The following is a 20,409-nucleotide window of genomic DNA, read 5'->3' on the forward strand; positions in this document are numbered from 1 at the left end:
CTGGATGGAGGATGGAGTGCAGGAGAGTTTAGGGATTGTAGAACAAAGGCACTATAGGAGATGGATTTTTTTTTTGGGATGAATAGATTTGGTGAGCAAGTCGAAAGCAGCCTTTTAAAGAAGAAGAAAAAGGTGTTATAATATATGACGGAATACATAACTTGAGGGGAAAGTGTAAACATTGAAGGTTAATAACAGTGAAAACTCTCTGGGGAAATGGGGGAGAAACACGTGGTCGAAGAACGAACGAACGAATAAGAATGAATAAACGAATGAGAACAGAGAAGGAAAAAATTTTTTTTTTTTTTTTTTTTTTTTTAAGTTGAGATTTACACAAGGAAGTAGGCTATGGGGTGAAAAGACTGGGAAAACAGAGAACGAAAGTTATTGGATCACAAACGATGGACCGCTGAGAGAAAAAACAAAGCCTCCAGGTTGTACACTGTACAAGGCCTCAAGACACGACACAAATTAACACGATTTTCAATACAGGTATGAAATATTTGCACCGAAAATCTTTCTCGGGACACAATATACGTACACACACCATAAAATAAATAGTTATAACGAAAATACAAATGGGAACAATTACTTAACTTCGAGTCTTGATTTTGGCAGTTTAACCATAAGAGGGTTGCAGGCAGATCTTGTGCGACCTGTAGGAATATTTGGGGGACAGAGCCCAGAGAGAGCTGGGGAGGCAAGGCCAGAGAGGAGTCGGTAGAAGACGGAAAGACCACCAAACCTGCCTGCGGTGAGTGAGTGAGAGGCCCTTGGAGTTAGCTTCATTGCGGGAGATTCCAATGATTCTGAACGCTTTAGTTTCAACAGCGTGAAGACGAGCTAGGTGTGAGGCAGGAGCACCAGCCCAGAGGGGAGAGCAGTATTCCATTGAGGTGCGGATGAAAGCCTTGTATGTGGTGAGCAGCTCAGGTGTACCAAGGAAGGACTTCCCATGATGGAGGATGCCCAGTCAGCAACTGGCTTTGGAGGCCAGATTTGAAATGTGGTTTTCCCAGGAAAGATCATGGCAGATAGTGAGACCCAAAAGCTTGAGTGACAGAACTTCTTGGAGAGGATTATTCAGAAAGTGGATGGGAGGGTTGTCCAGTCCGTCTTTTCAGAGAGACATCGTAAGAGTGCGAGTTCTTTAAGCTTCCTACATATTGAGGCTTTGTTTTCTCTCGGCGGTCGATTGTGGTCCATCTACTCTTGTTCTCAGTTTTTTCCCAGTCTTTTCACCTCATTATTCCTTGTTTAAAATCTTAACTAATAAAGCAAACAAACAAACAAAAAAACATTTCATTCTTTGTTCTTTTCGTTTGCTCGTTCTTTGACCACGTGTTTCACCCCCATTTTCACCCCATTCCCCAGATCGTTTTCACTGTTTAATTTAAATTTTTGTGTCAGTCCCACCTCCCCCCCCCCTTCCCACGCCTCCTCCCCCCAAGCCCTCTCCCTCCCACACATCTCCCTGCTCTCAAATGTTGTGTTTGTGTGCTTCCCCTTCTCTCCCAATCTTGTCTTCCGCTCACTCTTTTTATATATTTTGCTTGTCTGTTTGATTTGTTTGTGAAATAAATGTTAGCTCTTTCACGAGCCTCGATTCTGTGGGGAAAAAAAAAATTATAATAAATAAATAACTAGGCCGCAAATAACACGGCACGAAATACTCGACTATTTTATACAGGTATGAAAGATTAACACCGAGAATCTTCCTTGGGGAAACACTGCAAGTACACACATGTAAGATAAATACAGTTTCGACAAAAATACAATTGTGAACAATTACTTAACTTCGAGGTGAAGAGCGTGGACAGCTCAATGTCAAAGTAGAATTTTTTTTTTTAAACCTTTGCAAAATAATTTTAAATGAAAGACAGAAATATGAAATTCCATTCTTCCTTGCAGATTTGCTCAAGCTCTGTCAAGTTTGATTGGATGGGGAGCGTCAGTGAACAGCAATCTTCAAGTCTTTCCAGATTCTCAAGTCTGGGCTTTGTCTGGGCCACTCAAAGACTTTCACATTCTTGTTCTGAAGCCATTCCAGTGTTGCTTTGGCTGTATGCTTGGGGTCATTGTCTTGTTGGAACGTAAATCCTTGCCCACAGTGTAAGATCTTTTGCACTCTGAAGCAGGTTCTCCTCAAGGATTTGCCAGAATTTGGCTCAATTAATTGTTCCCGCTATCCTTGCATGTCTCCCAGTCCCTGCCACGGAAAAGTATCCACATAGCATGATGCGACCACCACCATGCTTCCCGGTAGGGATGGTGTTAGATGGGTGATGAGCTGTGCTCGGTTTCCACCAGATGTGCGCTTTGCATTCATGGAAAAGTTAAATTTTCATATTATCAGACCACAGAATCTTTTGCTTCATGCACTCATTCTTTCACATGCCTTTTTGCAAACTCCAGGCATGCTGTCATGTGCCTTTTTCTCAAGAGTGGCTTCCATCTGGCCATTCTCCCATAAAGCCTACATTTGTAAAATGCTGCAGAGACTGTTGTCCTTCCGGCAGGTTCTCCCATGTCAGCCAAGGAACTCTGTAGTTCTGTCAGAGTGGTCTTTGAGTTCTTGGTCACCTCCCTGACCAAAGTCCTTCTTGCCCGGTTGCTCAGTTTGGTCAGATGTTCTGCTCTCGGAAGAGTCTGGGTCGTTCCATATTCTTTCCATTTCCTAATGATGGAGCTCACTGTGCTCTTGGGAACTTTCAACACTCTAGAAATGATTTTATACCCTTCCCTCGATCTAGGCCTCTTCACAATTCTATCTCGGAGTGTTACGGACAGTTCCTTGGACTCCATGGTAGAGTTTATGCTCTGACATACACCGTCAACTGTCGGACCTTATATAGAAAAATTAGTTTCTTTCTAAATCATGTCCAATCAATTGAATTGGCCACAGGTGGACTCCAATGAAGTTGGATGTCTCAAGGATGACCAACGGAAATTGGATGCACCTGAGCTCAATTGGAGTGTCATAGCAAAGGAGTTGAATACTTATTGACTCAAGACATTTCAGCCTTTCATTTTAATCATTCTGTAAAAAATTCTTTTAAAAAAAAATTCCACTGACATTATGGGGTATTATGTGCAGATAGATCAGTGACAAAAAATCTCAGGTTAATGCATTTTAAATCCAACAAAATGTGAAAAAGTCAAGGGGTGTGAATACTTTCTGAAGGTACTGTAGCCGTATATTAAACCTGCATAAATTCATCTGAATGCATTGTGTTAATGTACAATACATTATCAGAAATACAAGATCGTTTTGCACAAAATATCAACGCATGAGTTTTTATAAAAGCTCAGTTACAGTCAAAACCATCGCTCGCTCATTTTCGAGATACAATCAATTTGTCATACACCTTCAAACATCAAATTCAAATACACAAGGTGAGCAGATTCTCTGACAGATAATTCTCGAAGAAGCCCTAAATAACAAACAAAAAACACATTGCTTTTACACAGAAGAGTGAAGAGAAAATAAAATCACAAAGAAGAGAAACAAGACAAAACATACTCAAGGGATTCAAGTTCTTTTCTTTAAACACCAAAATGCACAATTATGGAAGGTTCAAACAAACATAAATACAGTACACAAGAAAAGGCCAACCTGAATAATAATAATAATAATAATAATAATAATGCATTTATTTAATATAGCGCTTTTCAGGAAGCCCAAAGACGCTTTGACAGAGTGCAAAACATAATGCATAGCAAAACATAAAAACAATTGCAAAAAAAGAAGAATCAATAGGGAAATATTCAAAGCACAAAGGAGGGAGAAGGAGAGGAGATAGTCAGGGGTTAGATGCTGTGGGTTAAATGTTGAATGCAGTGTTGAACAGGTGGGTCTTGAGTGATGTTTTGAATGTGGTGAGTGAGGAGGAGTCTCTGATGGTGTGAGGTAGCGAGTTCCAGAGGGTGGGAGCAGCGATGGAGAAGGCCCTGTCCCCCCAGGATCTAAATTTGGTCCGGATGGGGGGGGGGGGGTCAGGAGGTTGGTACCAGCAGAGCGGAGGTTGCGGGTGGGAGTGTGTCTGGAGAGGAGGTCAGCCAGGTAGGATGGGGCCAGGTTATGGAGGGCTTTGTAGGTCAAGAGGAGGATTTTGTACTGGATTCTCTGGGAGATGGGGAGCCAGTGAAGCTTGTAAAGGACGGGGGTGATGTGGTCACGGGTCCGGGAATGGGTGAGTAGACGGGCAGCGGAGTTCTGAATGTATTGGAGTTTATTGGTGATTGTTGAGGGTGAACCATAAAGGAGGCTATTGCAGTAGTCCAGACGGGAAGTGATGAAGGCGTGGATGAGGGTTTCTGCAGCCACGGAGGAGAGGGATGGACGGAGACGGGCGATGTTTTTCAGGTGAAAGAAGGCTGTCTTTGTGATCTGTTTAGTGTATTTGTCGAAGGAGAGGGTTTGGTCAAAGATGATGCCAAGATTCCGGATGTGAGGGGAGGTGGATACTGGGAAACCGTCGATGTTGAGGGCAAAGTTATGGGTGGACTTGGTGAGCGTTTTTGGGCCAATGATGATTATTTCAGATTTATCACAGTTAAGTTTGAGGAAGTTGATTTGAAGCCAGGATTTTATTTCAGTGATGCAGTTTGTCAGGATAGAGTGGGTGGCGGTGGAGATGGACTTGGTGGAGATGAAAAGTTGGATGTCATCGGCGAAGCAGTGGAATTGGAGTGACCTGTAGGCGACTGACATACTGACAGACAAACAGACAGACAACAGAGCAAACATACAAGAACAACCAATATACTTGAAAAATCTTCCAGTTCGATATCAGTCCAGTTCTTCCAGTTCACACTTCCAGTATCAGTCCAGTATCATAAATACAGTACACAAGAAAAGGCCAACCTGAATAGCGGCTAGGTCCCTCTCCATTCCTGATAGCTTGCGCTGTAAGGCCATGACTCCAGTGAGGTCATTTCCAAACTCTTGGGTTGACTCAATGACTTTGGTTTTTTCTCTTATCCAGGCTTTGGTCTCATTTCCCTCAAGGTGAAAGTTCTGGATGCTGAGGGCTGACTGCAACTCTTCTTTCTTTATGTCAACCAATTCACGGAACTTACTCCACCTGCAGGCCCGGTGACAAGCCAATAAGCTGCAAAGCACTACGCATTCATTTCATTCGCATTACCACAAACAAGTTATACATGATTAACAACACGAGGAAAGCAAGATCTAAAGCACAACCATACCTGCCATTCAAATGATCCTGCTTCACCTTGATGTCTTGTTCTCCAGGGTGACCTGCATGGATAAGCTGCCGGGCAAGTTGGTTCACCACAGCAATGCGTGATGCCTGGCTGTTCATCTCTGGATCTAAACTTTCAAAACTGCACAGAGCAATGAACATGACAAAGTGCAGCAAAGTACAAATTACAGAAGCATTCCAGGAATCCTTGCAGCCAGTTAAATTAGATGAAAAAAAGAAAACCTACCGTTTTCGAGTTTTGTGTCCAAAACTAAATAAAGAATGTAACAATTTTCAAATTGAGGATGGAAGTTCCCCAGAACTTCAATCCAGGGCTAAAATTTTGGAATAGTTTATAAATGAGGAAGGATTCCTCAAATTCCCTAATTGGGTTCCCCTTTTGGGTTTGTAGAGGCAGATTTCTCAACGGCACTATGTTTTAATACCTTCCATCACATGTCCCACATTGGTAACCACATGTCCCACATTGCCACATTGCCACATTGCCAGATTGTCACATTCTCCATATTAAAGTATAGCAAATTGATATTTATCAAAGTAGTGTGCATTTAATATAAATGAAGCAAAATCTAAGGAAGAATGAAAGTCAATGCTGGATTCATGCTGGAAGTGAAGACATGGTTAAACTTATTAACAATGAAGGCCAGGGGCAGGGGGACGGGGGACGTGGGCATTGCTCAGTACAACACAACAACAACAACATGCATTTTAAGGCCATTTTCCCTGCTAGAGCGGGGGTTAGCCTTGCGGTCCCCATGACAATCTTCTCCATTTTGCACTATTTTCTGCATCTCTCCTTGTTAACCCCCTTGCCCGCATTTCTTCTTCCACCATCTTTAGCCAAGTCTTTCTCGGTCTTCCCCGTCCTCTACTTCCTTCTACATTCATTTCCATCACTCTTCTCAACCAGTCACTTTCATCCTTCCTCAACACATGACCAAACCATCTCAACCTGTTCCTCTTCACAGCATCAATCACAGGCTCTATTCCCATCATCTTTCGCAATTCATCATTTGTCTTCCTCTCTCTCAACGACACTCCGCACATCCGAACCATTCGCATTTCCACCCTTTCCAGCCTCCGTTGCTGCTCTACATTCATGACCCATGTCTCGCTCCCATAAATCATAACACTTCTCACACATGCAACATACACCTTTCCCTTCAGCTTCAACGACACTCCCCTCCTCATCAGCACACCACTCAGTTCCCGAAACTTCTTCCATGCACATCTCACTCGGGCAACCGTTGCCGAGTCTGATCCACCTTCTCCATTCAGCATCTCTCCGAGGTAGCAAAATGTTTTCACACCTTCCAGCTTAACGCCGTCTCCAAGATCCAACTCAACATTTCCTCCATCTGCAGCTCCCTCTGTGCACACCTTACATTTGAATGTAGCTGCCACACTGGTTAATGACCCTTTAAGACCACTATATTTTTGATGAACCCACTCAGCGCACATTGTACATTGAATGGAGTTCACTCTGACTTCCACCACTTCTAACTTCCTCAATGCCCATGTCAATACTTCGCGTGGAACCCTATCGAATGCTTTCTCCAGACCAACAAACCCAAGAAACAACTTCTTCCTCTTCTCCATGTACTTCTCCGGCAACTGCCTCACAATAAAGAGCGCGTCTGTTGTTCCTCTTCCTGGCATGAATCCAAACTGCATTTCGTCGATCTTCACCTTCTTCCTTATCCTGCTCTCCAACACTCCTTTCCAATACCTTCATTCCAAGCTCCAATAACTTTATTGCTTGGTACGAGCCACACTCCAGAGGGTCACCTTTCCCCTTGTAGAGAGGGACGAGGGTACTCAGTTCCCAATCCACTGGAATGCGACCTTCTTTCACCACCAGATTACAGATCTCTGCCATTCTCTTCACACCCCAACTTCCTGCTGCCTTCAACATATCTCCCACAACTCCCGTCAGCCCTTCTCGCTTTTCTACTCTTCATTGCTTTTATCGCTTCCTCAACTTCCTTCTCAGTTTTCTTCTCTGCCGGTCCTAAAACTGGGTTACTCTCTATGTTGCCATCCCATTCATTCTCTGTATTCAACAGCATTTCCATATATCTTTTCCATCTTCCTTTAATTCCATCTGGGTCCACAACGATTTGTCCCACTTCATCCTTCAAGCAACTCACCCCCATCACATCACACCTCTCTTTCGCTATCTGCTTTGCAATCCTGAATACCGCTGTCTGACCCTCTTCCGAATCCAAGCGTTCTCCGAACATTTTCCTACATGTCTCCTGCGCCTTTGCTACCTCTTTCTTTGCAGCCTTCTTGGCTGCCTTATAACTTTGCTCAGAGAGCAGGCCAAATGACCTTGCAACTACAGTGAACATAAAACATCAAGGACGAACACGACATACCTGTAATTCTGTGCCACTAATCATAGCATGCAAAAGTTAATGCCGTGTCCGAAATAAATATTGACCTCACTTTTTTTTTTTTAACTCATATTTGAAAAACCAACTTTACCAACTTTACCAATAAACAAGACTTTACCAACTGGAACAAAAATTCTACACAGACAAATTTTACATTCAAAGGAAAGGGGATTCGAAAGAGAGTCATGTGATTAAAAAATCACGAACTACAAAGTTTTTGTAGCTTTTGCCTGTTTCTCAAAGACTTGGTTGGAGTAGTTGATCAATTTAATCAGGAAAAAATTAATTGATCAAACAAACAACATGCATTTTAAAGGCCATTTTCCCTGCTAGAGCGGGGGTTAGCCTTGCGGTCCCCATGACAATCTTCTCCATTTTGCCATATTTTCTGCATCTCTCCTTGTTAACCCCCTTGCCCGCATTTCTTCTTCCACCATCTTTAGCCAAGTCTTTCTCGGTCTTCCCCGTCCTCTGCTTCCTTCTACATTCATTTCCACCACTCTTCTCAACCAGTCACTTTCATCCTTCCTCAACACATGACCAAACCATCTCAACCTGTTCCTCTTCACAGCATCAATCACAGGCTCTATTCCCATCATCTTTCGCAATTCATCATTTGTCTTCCTCTCTCTCAACGATACTCCGCACATCCGTCGAACCATTCGCATTTCCACCCTTTCCAACCTTCGTTGCTGCTCTACGTTCATTACCCATGTCTCGCTCCCATAAATCATAACACTTCTGACACATACAGCATACACCTTTCCCTTCAGCTTCAACGACACTCCCCTCATCATCAGCACGCCACTCAGTTCCCGAAACTTCTTCCATGCACATCTCACTCGAGCAACCGTTGCCGAGTCTGATCCACCTTCTCCATTCAGCATGTCTCCGAGGTAGCAAAATGTTTTCACACCTTCCAGCTTCACGCCGTCTCCAAGATCCAACTCAACATTTCCTCCATCTGCAGCTCCCTCTGTGCACACCTTACATTTGAATGTAGCTGCTACACTGGTTAATGACCCTCTCAGACCACTACATTTTTGATGAACCCACTCAGCGCACATTGTACATTGAATGGAGTTCACTACGACACCCTTCCTACACACAGCACAGGGCCACTTCCCAGTTCTTTCCACCTCACCACATGCTTTACCACTTGCCATCACCTTCGTCTTTCCGATATTCACCTTCAGACCTTTTGTCTCCATACATTCCTTCCACGTGTTCATCTTTTCCTTCAGTCCATCCATACTTTCCGCAATCAACACCAGATCATCTGCACACAACTCCCATGGTAAACCCTCCTTTACGTTCTGAGCCAGCACCTCCATCACAGCTACAAATAGTAGTGGACTTAGTACCGACCCCTGATGCACTCCCACCTTCACCTCAAACTCACCACTGTTCCAGTCCTTCGTCCTTACAGCTGTGCGCGCTCTTTTGTACATTGCCATCACAACTCTGATCAACCATTCCTCCACTCCTAACTTCCTCAATGCCCATGTCAATACTTTGCGTGGTACCCTATCGAATGCTTTCTCCAGATCAACAAACCCAAGAAACAACTTCTTCCTCTTCTCCATGTACTTCTCCTGCAACTGCCTCACAATGAAAAGCGCGTCTGTCGTTCCTCTTCCTGGCATGAATCCAAACTGCATTTCGTCGATCTTCACTTTCTTCCTTATCCTCCTCTCAAACACCCTTTCCAATACCTTCATTCCATGCTCCAATAGCTTTATCGCTCGGTACGAGCCACACTCCAGAGGGTCACCTTTCCCCTTGTATAGAGGGACGAGGGTACTCAGTTCCCAATCCACTGGAATGCGGCCTTCTTTCACCACCAGATTACAGATCTCTGTCATTCTCTTCACACCCCAACTTCCTGCTGCCTTCAACATATCTCCCACAACTCCCGTCAGCCCTCCCGCTTTTCTACCCTTCATTGCTTTTATCGCTTCCTCAACTTCCTTCTCAGTTATCTTCTCTGCCGGTCCTAAAACTGGGTTACTCTCTATGTTGCCATCCCATTCATTCTCTGTATTCAACAGCATTTCCATATATCTTTTCCATCTTCCTTTAATTCCATCTGGGTCCACAACGATTTGTCCCACTTCATCCTTCAAGCACCTCACCCCCATCACATCACACCTCTCTTTCACTATTTGCTTTGCAATCCTGAATACTGCTTTCTGACCCTCTTCCGAATCCAAGCGTTCTCCGAACATTTTCCTACATGCCTCCTGTGCCTTTGCTACCTCTTTCTTTGCAGCCTTCCTGGCTGCCTTATAACTTTCATGCTCTGCTGTTTCTGCTCCCGTACCCTTCGCCTTCTGCCACTCCTTGAACTTCTTCCTCTTCTCGTCAATCCTCTTTCCAACTTCATCATCCCACCACCATGTTTCCGAGTGCCTCGGTGGTCCTTTTGTCCATCCACATACCTCACCAACGGCTCCCAACAGACTAGCTTTCATCGACATCCAACCACTTTCAAGCTCAACCACATCATCCGCGACCCTACTCAGCCTCTCTTTTAATGCCTCCCTTACTGTCACCTCTTTCAACCTCGACACCTTCATTCTCGGTTGGTACTTCACCCGCCGAGCTCTCCTCGCACCTTTCACCCTTACGTCGCAGACAACCAAGTGGTGCTGTGAAACAGCCTCCTCCCCCGGGATCACCTTTGTGTCCCGGAGGTGCCCCCTATCTCGCATACGCACCATCAGGTAGTCAACGGTTGTCGTCGACCCACCTGACGTGTATGTAACAAGCTTATTATCCTCTTTCTGGAAGAGTATTACAAATCAACAAATCAGCTCCATCAGCAAACTCCAAAATCCTTTCACCTTCTCCATTTCTCACACCATATCCGTAACCCCCATGAACTCCGTCAAAACCATCCATACTCCTTCCCACGTGTCCATTTAGGTCTCCTCCTACCACAACAACTTCCTCATCTTTCACATTTTCCATCAGCTTCTCTATCGCACATCAGAACTTGTCCTTTTCTTCATCGCTTCGACCAACCTGCGGAGCATATCCCAAGATGACGTTCACCAAGAGCTTTCCAATCATCATTTTCATCATCATCAACCTATCACTCACTCTCGTCACACTCACCACACTGTCTACAAACTCCTCAGAAAACAGGACACCAACACCATTCACGCCCTCCAGGCACCCTTGCCACACAAACTTGTATTTCTGTCCCTGCCTACCCTTCACCATTCTCACACCACTTCCCTTCCATCTCGTCTCTTGCACACAACATATGTCCACTCTTATTCTGACCAATACTTCCACCACTTCTCCTGATCTCCCTGTCATTGTCCCTACATTCCATGTCCCAAACCTCAGAAACCGATCTCCACTTCGGGCTGTACCCTGCCCATATGTACTTGTAATTGTCATGGTTCCCTTTTTGAGGCAATGTTTTTATGGCCGGATGCCCTTCCTGACGCCAACCCTCTTAGTCGTCTTTTACGACACGCAGGGATACGGTGTACCTATTCTTATCCAGGGTACACACCGGGAAACGTTTAAAACATGGAAATTCTGGGGGGTGGAGGGGGGGGGAGGGGGGAGCAGCGTCAAGGGAAAGATAAAATGAAAATAAACCCCTTCAGCCGGCACTTAGCTTGGCGCCCCAAAGAGTACTTTCAGGAGCTTGGCGGCTGTTGAAACTGGGGTAGCCACTCATGCGGGAAGTGGTCCAAAATGGCGGTGTAGAACACCGCGCGTCGAAAACACAACAAGCGTGAGGCGAGCAGATTAGACGGCCTCCTTTCGATTCTCTACCGTCAAGTCCAATGCGGCCTTCAGCTTCCAAGAGCCCAGCAGTTGTCCAAAACCTCGTGTGGGGAAATGTGGTATCTGTCCGTCGTCTTGTCCACCGTCCACACGCGGCTCCAAGCTCCGGCGCGAGGAAGCCCTCCGTCCGCCCGCACGCTTCGCCAGGCCCCGATGCTTTATACGACTTGCTTTATACGCATTGTTAAAAGTAAATAAAGACAGATGTTTTCTTTCACAATCTTGCGAGATTTCCAGAACTCCTCGGCGTCAAGGGAAAGATAAAATGAAAATAAACCCCTTCGGCCGGCACTTAGCTTGGCGTCCCAAAGAGTACTTTCAGGAGCTTGGCGGCTGTTGAAACTGGGTTAGCCACTCATGTGGGAAGTGGTCCAAAATGGCGGTGTCGAACACCGCGTGTCGAAGACACAACAAGCGTGAGGCGAGCAGATTAGACGGCCTCCTTTCGATTCTCTACCGTCAAGCCCAATGCGGCCTTCAGCTTCCAAGAGCCCAGCGGTTGTCCAAAACCTCGTGTGGGTTAATCGAGATCAACGTTCGTATCTTTCCGGAGCCGTACAATTCCTGGAATTAACGTTTTTGAGCATCCAATGACCGTGCTCTCAGTCCGTGGTGAGAAGGAAGCAAGGCCGCGTCGCGAGCTCCGTATATTGTATGGAAGTACTCTGATCATTTTGACACCTCACACGACCCTCGATGTCCATTATTGTCCAAATTGATGAAAAGTGGTTTTGCAACACTAACCCAATTGCGATTTGTGGTTTTCAACACTGGCGCAAGTGCGAAAAGTGGTTTTGCAACACGAACACAAGTGCAGAAAGTGGTTTTCAATGCCAGCACAAGTGCGAAAAGTGGTTTTGCAACAGCAACACAAGTGCAAAAAGTGGTTTTTCAACACTTCAATTGATGTCCATCCAAAAAATTAATTGATCAAGAAGTCAAAAAAAAGTTATGTCGTTTCAATGCAGTCGCAATTATAAAACCATCACCAGATGTTTAAACTCACCGGTGCTGGACTACCTCAAGGTCCTCAAGGCGTTCAGGCACGCTCATCCCATTGAGCCACTGCTCTTTCTCATCAGTCCACAACTCGCAAGCATCTGCCTCGCTGTACATCTTGTAGAGGGCCAGTGCATCCTGTAGCTGCTGCTTGCGCTCACGCGCTGTTGCCACAAGCTCGCGGTACTGTCGTTCTAACTCCGCAAGGCGCTCCGGCACACCAGCCTCACTAGCTTTCCTGGTCGGAAGAGTCTGCGCCTGCTCATGCAGAGCATCCACAACTGGACTGAAAAAGGCAAGATAGAGAACAATCCTGGAGAACAATTACTTGCTTTGTATCAAATATCATCAACCACATGCAAATGGGTTTTTCAATTATGTTTTCCAAAACACAATTGTAATGACTTGATATTATGAGCATGAAGAAAATCCAAGAAAAAAAAATAAACCAGACTTGGTCAGACCATAGACGGCCAAAAAGGAAATGGCTCTCTTACCGGTATCCAGCAATCTCCTCCATCACATCCTTGTGTTTCTTGGCTAGCGTTTGAGCAGAGAACACATCATGACCCACGTCGCTACTGGACACTAGGCGGAGCACATCCACAAGCCAGGCCTCGAGGTCATCCGAATCCGACGCAAACTGCTGCAAGCTTTCAGCATCACATAACTGCTGCTTGCGCGCTGTTGCAAGTTCTTCTAAGCCAGCCCACATTCGCTCAATTTCAGCCACTCGCTCTCTGATCTCATTGGCACCAAAATGCCCCTGCTCTGCCATTGCTTCACCTTCACTCACTGTTTGTTTCATATGGGTTCGGCGTCCACTAAGCTCATCCTCAAAGGCTCGCTGGCGTGCTAATAGTCGTAGAACGCTGGTAAGGTCCTTACCAACCTCCTCAGATAAAAGCAGTGGTTCAGTTTCATGTATCCAAGTCTCCACTTCAGCCATCTCCGAAAAGAAGTGCCACAGGCTGCGTGACGCTTCCAATTTATCTCGGCGTGCTGTCGCAAGTGCACACAACTCGGCATACAGGGCTTCCAGATGAGTAATACGCTCCTCTACGAGCTGTGGATCACATGGCTTGTAACCTGCACATAGTGATACCAAACATTAATGCATGTTCAGCAAGTAAATCATAAAGTCCCATCGACTTCATCATTACAGGTTACAAATGATATGATGTTGCACACAATGGGTCAAAGCTATAGTTCACCCAGGATCCACAACAGCCCCAGAAGAACAGCACTAAAAGAAAGTACAACAGCGATTTTGAGCACAATGCTTTTTACTTGTTGCAAAAACAATTCTCTGTTTGTATTTATCATTGTTGAATGTGCTTGAAAACACTTCACCAATACGATCATAAACAAGAAGAAAAATACATAAAAAGTCATAGGTTTTAGTAATTTTGCTGTACGAAGGCCGGCCGTCAGTTTTGTCGGATTACAAAACAAAATCATCTGCATATGCATACTCATGTATTGTCTTTGTGCCAAGTTTGAACAAAATCGGCCCATGCATGTCGTGAAATGGTTGGGGACACGTTTAACAAAATGGCTGCCAGTTGACCATTTTGGATGTGATCTCGAAAAAAAAATGACATGCATATGTAACGCATCATACATTTTCTGTGTGCCAAGTTTGAACAAGATCGGTGAATGCATGTCCGAGAAATGGTTGAGGACGTGGTCAATATCGGATTTTTTTTACAACTAAAATGGCCACCAGTCTACCAGTCAGCCATCTTTGATCGGATAGCAAAATAAAGTGAGGTACGCATGTATGCAATCATGTGTTCTCTTTGTGCCAAAAATGAACAAAATCCGTCCATACATCTCCGAGATATGGTTGCGGAAGCACGCACGAACAGACGGGCGGATTAGCCCCAATCCATAAGGCACCGTTTTGGACAAAGTCCAACGAGGGTTAGTAAAGGCAAGCAACCTGTTCAGCAAAACATTTCAGCTGTACTGATGCAAAGTCACTCTAGCATATGCATCTGAATTGATCCTCCAAAAAGCAAGTGATGAGAAAAACCAAAATATTCCCTCTACCAGCAGTTTTTTTTTTTTTTTCCAAAAGGAGTAATACAAGTAATACACACCCTCCTCTTGGCTGGCAAACTTCTGTGCAGCACCATTTACACTGCGAACACGCTCTGCCTGCACTGAAATGTCAGCCTCCACGAGTGCATGCTTCTGCAGAAGATCCTCAACACCCAGCAAATGCTTACCATAGTCCTGAGATTGAAGCCGCGCCTGTGGCATTCACACAGAAAAATAAAATTACCCCAAGCCATTAAAAGCGCATTGAGATTGAAAGTCCACAAATGCCATCACCACTGGCCCTCTCACAAAATAGGTATTTGCTTTCTTTTCTGAAACTACACACAATTTTGATGAAACTTGACCACAACCTTCATCATCCGTGATGTGCCTAAGTTTGTTAATGGCCTAAAAAAAAAAAAAAAAAAAAAGAATAATAAATATCGGGTCCAAAGGGAATCTATGGGGGAAGAAGGGTGTTGCTGCCTGAAATAGATATTTGCTTTCTTCTCAAACTGCACACGCAATTCCGATGAAACTTGCTTTCTGATGAAACATCAATGATTCCTTTCCAATGCAACATCAGTTCATTGCTCTTCTCCTACACCTTCTCCAACCTTCCATCTTGTTCCTGTAGTGAATCATTCTCATGACAACATATTACTTTTACATCCTCATGAAGATCGACAAAATGCAGTTTCGATTTATGCCAGGAAGAGGAACGACAGACGCGCTTTTGATTGTAAGGCAGTTGCAGGAGGTGTACATGGAGAAGAGGCAGAAGTTGTTTCTTGGGTTTGTTGATCTGGAGAAAGCATTCAATAGGGTTCCACGCAATGCAGTGACATGGGCCCTTCAAGGAAGTTTAGAGTGGAGAAATGGTTGATCAGAGTAGTGATGGCAATGTACGAGAGAGCGCGCACAGCTGTAAGGACGAAGTGTTACGGATTCGTCACTTCCGTTGTTGTGGTTCTCATCCACTGTAAACATTTTTGGTTGCATGTACTATTATTGTTATCATTTAAGTGAATTGGAGATAACTGTTTTCAAAAGATAAAAAAAAGTTAGTGTTTTGAAAAGAAACCGGACGAAGAATCAGAAGAGGAAGAAGAGGAAGAGGAGGCGGAGCGAGTGAGGTCGGAGAAGGAGCCGAGCTGCGTTGGTTTTGAGGAAACGCTGGCGAACGGGGGTCACTAGCGCACTTTGGGGTTTCCTGGGAAAGGGATTCCTGCGACAGAGATGTTATCACTGTGACAGATAAACCTGCGTGACAGGTTTTGCGGATGATTCCGAAGAGAATCATTGGAGTGCCGTTACGTCTCGAGAACGGACCGTTGGCCATTTTGCTCGCGCCTGATTTCGCATCGCTCCAGGCTTTTCACCTCGCTTCAACCATTTCACCGCATCCAGACGTTAACCTGGTGTGTGTGTGTAACGTGGATTTTGAGTGTGAATTTGCGGTTCGCCGATTGAGAGCCGTTGAACGTCCATACCCAAAGGTGTGATTTCCCAGCCGCCTCTTGAGGACGCTTTTGCCCATCTTTGGCAGTGTGACTGTCAACCGAGTGGGATTCTGGTCTCGATACAACATCGTTCTGACGATCACTGGAGCGTGGATCGACTTTGGTTTGATGCCGGGATAGAGACATTGGGAATGTTATTTTCGCTCACTTGGAGCACAGTGAGTTACATTCTACGAAACTGATGGTACCATCACAGGAATGATATATTGGTTGTACAATTGATTAATATTGTTATTGTACTGTTATTCTTGTGTGACCTTAATACAATACTTGTTTGTTGGTAACAATTGGTGTGGTTTCACCATTGATCTTTGACATACAGAATAACACATCTTTCTGCCGTGACTCCTCTCGGGGCTCGGAGGTACACCCTGACCGGGGTTTGGGGAGGAGCACGGGAACAGTGGTGAGTTTGAGGTGAAGGTGGGAGTGCATCAGGGGTTGGTACTAAGTCCACGACTATTTGTAGCTGTGATGGAGGTGCTGGCTCGGAATGTAAAGGAGGGTTTACCCTGGGAGTTGTTGTATGCAGATGATCTGGTGTTGATTGCGGAAAGTATGGATGGACTGAAGGAGAAGATGAACAAGTGGAAGGAATGTATGGAGGCAAAAGGTCTGAAGGTGAATATCGGAAAAACTAAGGTGATGGCAAGTGGTAAAGCATGTGATGAGGTGGAAAGAACTGGGAAGTGGCTGTGTGCTGTGTGCAGGAAGGGTGTCGTTGTGAACTCCATTCAATGTACAATGTGCGCTGAGTGAGTTCATAAAAAATGGAGTGGTCTGAGAGGGTCATTAACCAGTGTGGCAGCTACATTCAAATGTAAGGTGTGCACAGAGGGAGCTGCAGATGGAGGAAATGTTGAGTTGGATCTTGGAGACGGCATGAAGCTGGAAGGTGTGAAAACATTTTGCTACCGAGGAGACACGTTGAATGGAGAAGGTGGATCAGACTCGGCAACGGTTGCTGGAGTGAGATGTGCATGGAAGAAGTTTCGGGAACTGAGTGGCGTGCTGACGAGGAGGGGAGTGTCATTGAAGCTGAAGGGAAAGGTGTATGCTGCATGTGTGAGATGTGTTATGATTTATGGGAGCGATACTTGGGTAATGAACGTAGAGCAGCAACGAAGGCTGGAAAGGGTGGAAATGCGAATGGTTCGGTGGATGTGTGGAGTATCGTTGAGAGAGAGAAAGACAAATGATGAATTGCGAAAGATGATGGGAATAGAGCCTCTGATGGATGCTGTGAAGAGAAACAGTTTGAGATGGTTTGGTCATGTGTTGAGGAAGGATGAAAGTGACTGGTTGAGAAGAATGATGGAAATGAATGTAGAAGGAAGTAGAGGATGGGGAAGACCGAGAAAGACTTGGCTAAAGGTGGTGGAAGAAGAAATGCGGGCAAGGGGGTTAACAAGGGGAGATGCAGAAAATAGGGCAAAATAGAGACGATTGTCATGGGGCCTGCAAGGCTAGCCCCCCGCTCTAGCAAGGAAAATGGCCTTAAAATGCCTGTTGTTGGTGTATCCTCATTCACTTCACCTTTAAATTCCTGCATTTCCTTATGCAATGCCCTGCTCACTTTTGCTCTGATCTCCCCAATCTTCTTTATCACTTCCTTTATCCTCTTTCACACTTTCCTAATGCTGGACATCTCATTTTAATTCCCTTTCAATCATCTTCTGCATTTCCTTCAATTGAGTTGTTGTTTTCTTTCCTCTCAAACCTTCCCCATTTCAATTCCTCAAAATCCCAGGCCATCTGCTCATGGCTTTTGTATTCCCTTGGTATTCTATCATTTGACTCACTTCAACATGTATTTCAGCCATTTGCTTCCGATTCACTTCAATTTTATTTCCAAAATCAATTCCAGTCCTTGTCATACCTTGAAAAGAAAGTTAAGTCATTTTCCTATCCATTACAATCTGACCTGAGCATGTCATTTTGTCACTTTTTATTTTGTCATTCTTCCACCTCCCTCATTTGTTCTTTAATTCCTCCTATTTGTTCTTTCATTCCATCCATACTTCGGTCTCTTAATTCTTTCATCTGCTTGTTCATACTTTCCATCCCCTGCAATGACTTCATTATCACCCACCCCTCCACGTGCTAATCACTCTCAAGGTATTGTTCCTCTGATCAAAAAATACCTTGCTCACTAAGGTACCCACCCTCTTCATTCCCTCGTGGTTCTTCCACTGGGATGTCACTCGGGGAAGAAGCCCTTGGCCAGTGTCCTCATTCCATGCGCCTGCCGGTGGGGCTGTGCATGCAAACAAATGCCCATCCTCACCTGATATACAATCCTCATCCATGGTATTCACGACAAGTTTTTATGCCTCCGCTGACGAAGTCGCCAGAGGCATTATGTTTTCAGGTGTCCGTCCAGCTGTCCGTCCGTGATAGGTTTTCATTACCGCCACAACTTCAGAACGACTGAAGGAATCCAAGTCAAACTTGGTGCAAATATGTAAAATAAGGTAAAAATGAACCGATTTGATTTTGGGGTCACAACGTCAAAGGTAAGAATCTGTAATAGGTTTATAACTTGAGAACGGCTGAAGGGATCCAAGTCGAACTTGGTACAAGTATGTATGATGATGTAATAATGAGGGTGGGTGCATATAGGTCAACGTGAAGTCGAAGAGTGTCATTCTAGTTTTTCTAAAGTTACCACTTTGCCAAATATGAAGAAAATACCTTTTTTTGCCAAATAGACACCCCATATTATAAAATAAACAATTTTGATGAAAGGAACGATCCCAGTTGCATCTCACACAAGTATTGGTGCATCTCCTCTTCTCCGCTTGATCCGCTCTCAACCCTCTATCGTAAACCTGGCTTGCTGCAGTAGTTAAGAATAATTGTAAGATCTCCGTTTTGCATGGGCATCATTGTAATAATAAGGCTCATGATGAATTGTACCATCATGTAGAATTGTGTACTTATTATTGCTATTGTGCTCCTTTGTTGTTAAAATTGTTTAAACCCTTTAATGCAGTATTGTTATTACAGTTATTGTTTCCAAATCCTTTGCGTGGTGACGTTTCCTTTCCACCCACGGATAATTAGGAATAGAGGAGTCAAAAGGTGTGGGGAAAATCTCCGGTGCACCGTGTAGTGAAATCGTATTCGTACTGAACCCGGGGTGATGCTCGCTGCTCGTTGACACCGCTAGGGGCGTGACTATAAGACCCGCTGCTGCGAACGGTGCTCCGAGACTTCTCCTGTGACATGTTACATCTGGTAGACTCGCTAACGGTACGCCTGCATAGATTATCCAGCTTGCTTGCATTGAATGATATGTATGGACCCATGAGATGTCACATCGTATACTTATTGTATTTTCTACTTTACAGGATGATGTTATGATCTAAATGCAATTAAACCAACCCGTTGGACTGAAGTTGTGTGGACCTGATTGGTTTTACACAACACTTAATTGCATTTAAGATCTACAGACATGGCTGGCAACAAGACGCCGACGGTGTCCGTATTCAGCGCCGACCCGCAAGCCACGGATGGAGGCTTGCAGCTGAAGCACTGGCTCAGACAATTGGAGAATCTGTTTGATGAGCCTGAGACCGCTCCGACGGCTGCCGCGAAGCTAGCAACTCTCCATTCAAAAATCGACTACCGGGTATACAACGCTATCGCTCAATGCGCGACGTATGACCTTTCCATCGCGGAGCTCAAACGGCTGTACATAAAGGAAAAAAGCCCGGTGTATGCACGATATTTGCTGCAAACGCGACGTCAGCAACCCAACGAGGCGATGGACCACTACGCCCAGGAGCTCCGGCAGCTTTTGCTGGACAGCATCAGGGAGCCACGGACTCCCGCGCAGGCTCAGGATGATCGTCTTTTAGATGCCTTCGTTGCAGGGGTCTCCTCCCAGGAACTAAGGCTCAAACTCTTGGAGAAGACCGACCTGACCTTCGCTACGGCACTCGAGCAAGGGACAGTATACACCGAAGCGCGGATGCAATCGAACACCTATGATCGCACGCGCCTCGTGGCGGGCACCACGCTACACGCCCGGCCAGAGAGTGCTACCGCCGAGGACGCGGATCCGCTCGCTGAACTCCGGGATGCTCCGGAGGAAGACCCAGCCCTGACGGCTGCCGTTACGACCAGACCCAAGGCCTTACGCGGGGCCGCATGCTTTTTCTGTGGGGGGCCACGTCATGCCCGGGTCGTGTGTCCGGCACGAGACGCTATATGCCATTTGTGCTCGCAAAAGGGTCATTACGCGAAAGTGTGCAGGAAAACGGCACGCGGCTCGCGGCTCATTGACTCGCGCGGTCGCGGTCGCGCGGGCGCGGCGACCTTGAATGGGCTCATTGCGGAGCCCGCGAGCCGAGCCCGACACCCGGCGCCTTACCCGACTTCGAAGGGGAGGGCCCCTCT

The 20,409-nt window shown here is 45.4% G+C and overlaps 1 protein-coding gene across 3 annotated transcripts in view; it reads right to left on the reverse strand.

Annotated features, from left to right (window-relative positions):
* Nucleotides 1-20,409, reverse strand: part of SPTBN1 (spectrin beta, non-erythrocytic 1) — a 221,542-nt gene that overhangs the window by 62,315 nt on the left and 138,818 nt on the right. For all 3 annotated transcript variants that reach the window (XM_068129086.2, XM_068129087.2, XM_068129088.2), the window contains exons 13-17: nucleotides 14,542-14,695; nucleotides 12,934-13,525; nucleotides 12,444-12,722; nucleotides 5,212-5,349; nucleotides 4,868-5,087 (exon numbers count right to left, since the gene is read on the reverse strand). In XM_068129086.2, the coding sequence (XP_067985187.1) occupies nucleotides 4,868-5,087; nucleotides 5,212-5,349; nucleotides 12,444-12,722; nucleotides 12,934-13,525; nucleotides 14,542-14,695 (1,383 nt within the window). The remainder of the gene's footprint in view (nucleotides 1-4,867; nucleotides 5,088-5,211; nucleotides 5,350-12,443; nucleotides 12,723-12,933; nucleotides 13,526-14,541; nucleotides 14,696-20,409) is intronic.

This window comes from Myxine glutinosa, chromosome 9 (genome assembly GCF_964187855.1).
Source record: "Myxine glutinosa chromosome 9, kmMyxGlut1.1, whole genome shotgun sequence".
Classification (NCBI taxonomy): domain Eukaryota; kingdom Metazoa; phylum Chordata; class Myxini; order Myxiniformes; family Myxinidae; genus Myxine; species Myxine glutinosa.